The sequence below is a fragment of the Salmo trutta genome, chromosome 8 (genome assembly GCF_901001165.1).
Source record: "Salmo trutta chromosome 8, fSalTru1.1, whole genome shotgun sequence".
NCBI lineage: Eukaryota > Metazoa > Chordata > Actinopteri > Salmoniformes > Salmonidae > Salmo > Salmo trutta.
Window position 1 is genome coordinate 70,001 of NC_042964.1, and position 5,871 is coordinate 75,871.

The window sequence follows — 5,871 nt, forward strand, 5'->3', positions numbered from 1 at the left end:
CGACTGGTACTGGTACCCTGTTTATATAGCCAAGTTACTACCTCATACCCCTGCACATCCACTGGTACTGGTACCTTGTTTATATAGCCAAGTTACTACCTCGTACCCCTGCACATCGACTGGTACCCTGTTTATATAGCCAAGTTACTACCTCATACCCCTGCACATCGACTGGTACTGGTACCCTGTTTATATAGCCAAATTACTACCTCATACCCCTGCACATCGACTGGTACCCTGTTTATAGAGCCAAGGTACTACCTCGTACCCCTGCACATCGACTGGTACTGGTACCCTGTTTATATAGCCAAGTTACTACCTCGTACCCCTGCACATCGACTGGTACTGGTACCCTGTTTATATAGCCAAGTTACTACCTCATATCCCTGCACATCCACTGGTACTGGTACCCTGTTTATATAGCCAAGTTAGTACCTCATACCCCTGCACATCGACTGGTACTGGTACCCTGTTTATATAGCCAAGTTACTACCTCGTACCCCTGCACATCGACTGGTACCCTGTTTATATAGCCAAGTTACTACCTCATACCCCTGCACATCGACTGGTACCCTGTTTATATAGCCAAGTTACTACCTCGTACCCCTGCACATCGACTGGTACTGGTACCCTGTTTATATAGCCAAGTTACTACCTCATATCCCTGCACATCCACTGGTACTGGTACCCTGTTTATATAGCCAAGTTAGTACCTCATACCCCTGCACATCGACTGGTACTGGTACCCTGTTTATATAGCCAAGTTACTACCTCGTACCCCTGCACATCGACTGGTACCCTGTTTATATAGCCAAGTTACTACCTCATACCCCTGCACATCGACTGGTACCCTGTTTATATAGCCAAGTTACTACCTCGTACCCCTGCACATCGACTGGTACCCTGTTTATATAGCCAAGTTACTACCTCATACCCCTGCACATCCACTGGTACCCTGTTTATATAGCCAAGTTACTACCTTATACCCCTGCACATCGACTGGTACTGGTACCCTGTTTATATAGCCAAGTTACTACCTCATACCCCTGCACATCCACTGGTACTGGTACCCTGTTTATATAGCCAAGTTACTACCTCGTACCCCTGCACATCGACTGGTACTGGTACCCTGTTAATATAGCCAAGTTACTACCTCATATCCCTGCACATCCACTGGTACCCTGTTTATATAGCCAAGTTGCTACCTCATACCCCTGCACATCGACTGGTACTGGTACCCTGTTTATATAGCCAAGTTACTACCTCATACCCCTGCACATCCACTGGTACTGGTACCCTGTTTATATAGCCAAGTTACTACCTCGTACCCCTGCACATCGACTGGTACTGGTACCCTGTATATAATAATAACACTAATACTGTAGTGTTTACTGTGGTATACTACAACATTCTACAGTAAGATCAACACATGACCGAGGGATACTAAAATGTGTAGTATGATATTCTAAAGTATACTACATTTTACTATAGAATTAGTAAGTACTGTAGTATTCTGGTTTTACTGGATTTGTTTGGGGGCCATGATGGCTTTAGTTTTAGGGTTTGAACCTTTAGTTTAGGCATGCCTGTTTTTTGGGATACTTAGCTATTTATTTTAGTCTGAACAAGTAATAACCATCTTGGACTGGCCGACCCAAAGGAATCAAGACAACGCTGGCCCTGGACCAAGGTAAGGTGCTGTCGCCCTGGACCAAGGTAAGGTGCTGCCGCCCTGGACCAAGGTAAGGTGTTGTCGCCCTGGACCAAGGTAAGGTGTTGTCGCTCTAGTCCAAGGTAAGGTGTTGTCGCCCTGGACCAAGGTAAGGTGTTGTCGCCCTGGACCAAGGTAAGGTGCTGTCGCCCTGGACCAAGGAAAGGTGTTGTTGCCCTGGACCAAGTTAAGGTGTTGTTGCCCTGGACCAAGGTAAGGTGTTGTCGCTCTAGTCCAAGGTAAGGTGTTGTTGCCCTGGAGCAAGGTAAGGTGTTGTCGCCCTAGACCAAGGTAAGGTGCTGTCGCCCTGGACCAAGGCAAGGTGCTGTCGCCCTGGACCAAGGTAAGGTGCTGTCGCCCTGGACCAAGGACAGGTTGCTGTCTCCCTGGACCAAGGTAAGGTGCTGTCGCCCTGGACCAAGGTAATGTGCTGTCACCCTGGACCAAGGTAAGGTACTGTCGCCCTGGACCAAGGTAAGGTGCTGTCGCCCTGGACCAAGGTAAGGTGCTGTCGCCCTGGACCAAGGTAAGGTGCTGTCGCCCTGGACCAAGGTAAGGTGCTGTCGCCCTGGACCAAGGACAGGTTGCTATCTCCCTGGACCAAGGTAAGGCTGCTATCTCCCTGGACCAAGGCAAGGTGCTATCTCCTTAGACCAAGGGAAGGCTGCTAACTCCCCGGACCAAGAGAAGGCTGCTATCTCCCTGGACCAAGGTAAGGCTGCTATCTCCCTGGACCAAGGTAAGGTTGTTATCTCCCTGGACCAAGGTAATGCTGCTATCTCCCTGGACCAAGGTAATGCTGCTATCTCCCTGGACCAAGGTAATGCTGCTATCTCCCTGGACCAAGGTAATGCTGCTATCTCCCTGGACCAAGGTAAGGTTGTTATCTCCCTGGACCAAGGTAATGCTGCTATCTCCCTGGACCAAGGTAAGGTTGTTATCTCCCTGGACCAAGGTAATGCTGCTATCTCCCTGGACCAAGGTAAGGCTGCTGTACATCCAACACCTGGTTGCATACCCTTACTTTTCACATTAAAGCATACATTCATTCAGGTTACAGAACCATCTGTGTGTGTGTGTCTACTGTCTACCCACCTGTATGGCATAGCGGTCTGTTCTGCGGTACACTCCGTCACCGTGAGGTCACACTCTCTGAGATAGAGTTCCAGCCTCCGTCGCTCCATCAGTGTCCTGGCTGCCTGTAGTATCTGTCCTGCTAGAGCTGACTCCTCCTTCCCTCCTCCTCCCCCTCTCTTACACGACCCACTCTTAGCGGTGGCGGATGTTTTGGGTTTCTTACTGAACCCATACAGTGCCTCCACACTGAACTTACCCCCTTTACCGGCTGATGAGCCGCAGCCTGCACCCGACGGTCGCCCTGCGGACATGGTGAATCACGGACTGTTACCCCTGGCACCAAACCCCCTGGCAACCCCTACCTCTGACCCTTGACCCTTGACCCTTGACCCCTCCACTCAGCAGAGTCCTAAGGCCTTCAGTGTGTTCAGCCTGTCCTGTTCCAGGTGATCCTAGATCCACGAAGCAGAAGACTCTCTGGGTGAGTGGTAAATGTTTCTTAACATCCCGGTATCTTACCCTCCATGGGTTAAGGATTGACCAACAGGTCACAGTTCTGCCATCCAACAAGTCAGGGCAGGTTTGGGGGGTTGTTCCTACAGGTTCAAACAGCAGCAGGTTCAAAGGTACTTTCCTTCCTCCTCCCAAAATGGCGTCTGGCCGGAGAGTTGAGGGTCCAGAAACACCACTCTATCCTCTTTCTCTCCTGCCGTCCATCTGTCCTCTGCACCTCTCTTTTTGTGCCTCTCTTTCCGTCTTTCTATCCGTCTCTCTTTCACACACTCTCTTTGTTTCTTTCTTTGTCTCTCATTCACTCTCTCCGTCTCTCCATCCGTCCGGATCTCTCTCTCTCTATTCGTTTATTATCCCTCTATCTCCATCCCTCTATAATATCTATTCCTCTAACACCTCTGTTCTTCTCTGTCTCCTCTCTCTCTCTCCCTCCTTCTCTCTCTCCCTCCCTCCTTTTTTTTATCTCTACCTCCCTCTCTTCTCTCTCTCTCCTCTCTTTTTCGCTCTCCCTCTGCTTGATTGACAACAGGATTTGGTAAAAAACATTTAATGCCCCCCATTACCGTGTGTGTCCAGATTAAAGTGAGAGAAACTGGGCAAACGGCCATACCTGACATCTGCACCCAGATTAACATAGTAACACAAACACATCCTGGGGTTGTCATGATAGCAGTATTGCCATACTCAGAGGTATCATGCAAGGAAACAAAACATGAAGCAGACAACATTACCTGAGGAAAACAGTCCTAATGTTGTAAACAAGCAGCCTTATATTGTCCCGCAGAATCCTGTTTGTTTTCCAAGCGACAGTACAGTTGAAGACGAAAGTTTACATACACTTATGTTGGAGTCATTGAAACTCGTTTTTCGACCACTCCACAAATGTCTTGTTAACAAACTACGTCATGGCTTTAGAAGATTCTGATAGGCTACATCATTTGAGTCAATTGGAGGTATACCTGTGGATGTATTTCAAGGCCTACCTTCAAACTCAGTGCCTCTTTGCTTGACGTCATGGGAAAATCAAATGAAATCAGCAAAGACCTCAGAAAAAAAATTGTAGACCTCCACAAGTCTGGTTCATCCTTGGGAGCAATTTCCAAATGCCTGAAGGTACCACATTCATCTGTACAAACAATAGTACGCAAGTATAAACACCATGGGACCACGCAGCCGTCATACCGCTCAGGAAGGAGACGCGTTCTGTCTCCTAGAGATTAACATACTTTGGTGCGAAAAGTGAAAATCAATCCCAGAACAACAGCAAAGGACCTTGTGAAGATGCTGGAGGAAAACAGGTACAAAAGTATTTATATCCACAGTAAAATGAGTCCTATATCAACATAACCTGAAAGGCTGCTCAGCAAGGAAGAAGCCACTGCTCCAAAACCGCCACAAAAAAAGGCAAACTACGGTTTGCAACTGCACATGGGGACAAAGATTTTTTTTTTTTAAATGTCCTCTGGTCTGATGAAACAATGTGTGGGCAGAACTGAAAAAGCGTTCACGAGCAAGGAGGCCTACAAACCTGACTCAGTTACACCAGCTCTGTCAGGAGGAATGGGCCAAAATTCCCCCAACTTATTGTGGGAAGCTTGTGGAAGGCTACCCGAAACATTTGACCCAAGTTAAACAATTTATAGGCAATGCTACCAAATACTAATTGCATGTATGTAAACTTCTGACCCACTGGGAATGTGATGAAAGAAATAAAAGCTGAAATAAATAATTCTCTCTACTATTTTTCTGACATTTCACATTCTTAAAATAAAGTGGTGATCCTAACTGACCTAAGACAGGGAATTTTACTAGGATTAAAATGTCAGGAATTGTGAAAAACTGAGTTTAAATGTATTTGGCTAAGTTGTATGTAAACTACAGACTTCAACTGTATATTACACTATGTTACATACTCTGGGTTTTAAAGGACCAAAGAGATTAGTTTGCATTGTGTTTTTCATTTTTGCCATGGAAAATACTGGTACCGTGACAACCCAATAACACAGCCACAATATACAGAAGCCTGTTAATGCCCTGTTGGTCCTCTATATACAGAAGCCTGTTACTACCCTGTTGGTCCTCTATATACAGAAGCCTGTTACTACCCTGTTGGTCCTCTGCTCTATATACAGAGGCCTGTTACTACCCTGTTGGTCCTCTGCTCTATATACAGAGGCCTGTTACTACCCTGTTGGTCCTCTATATACAGAGGCCTGTTACTACCCTGTTGGTCCTCTGCTCTATATACAGAGGCCTGTTACTACCCTGTTGGTCCTCTATATACAGAGGCCTGTTACTACCCTGTTGGTTCTCTATATACAGAGGCCTGTTACTACCCTGTTGGTCCTCTATATACAGAGGCCTGTTACTACCCTGTTGGTCCTCTGCTCTATATACAGAGGCCTGTCACTACCCTGTTGGTCCTCTGCTCTATATACAGAGGCCTGTTACTACCCTGTTGGTCCTCTATATACAGAGGCCTGTTACTACCCTGTTGGTCCTCTGCTCTATATACAGAGGCCTGTTACTACCCTGTTGGTCCTCTGCTCTATATACAGAGGCCTGTTACT

General features: G+C 47.0%; 1 protein-coding gene across 1 annotated transcript in view; it reads right to left on the reverse strand.

Moving 5' to 3' along the window:
- LOC115197998 (voltage-gated potassium channel subunit beta-2-like) overlaps nucleotides 1-3,099 on the reverse strand; it is a 52,795-nt gene extending 49,696 nt beyond the window's left edge. The window contains exon 1 of the mRNA XM_029759650.1: nucleotides 2,807-3,099. Within this exon, the coding sequence (XP_029615510.1) occupies nucleotides 2,807-3,099 (293 nt within the window). The remainder of the gene's footprint in view (nucleotides 1-2,806) is intronic.
- Between the last annotated feature and the right edge of the window lie 2,772 nt (nucleotides 3,100-5,871).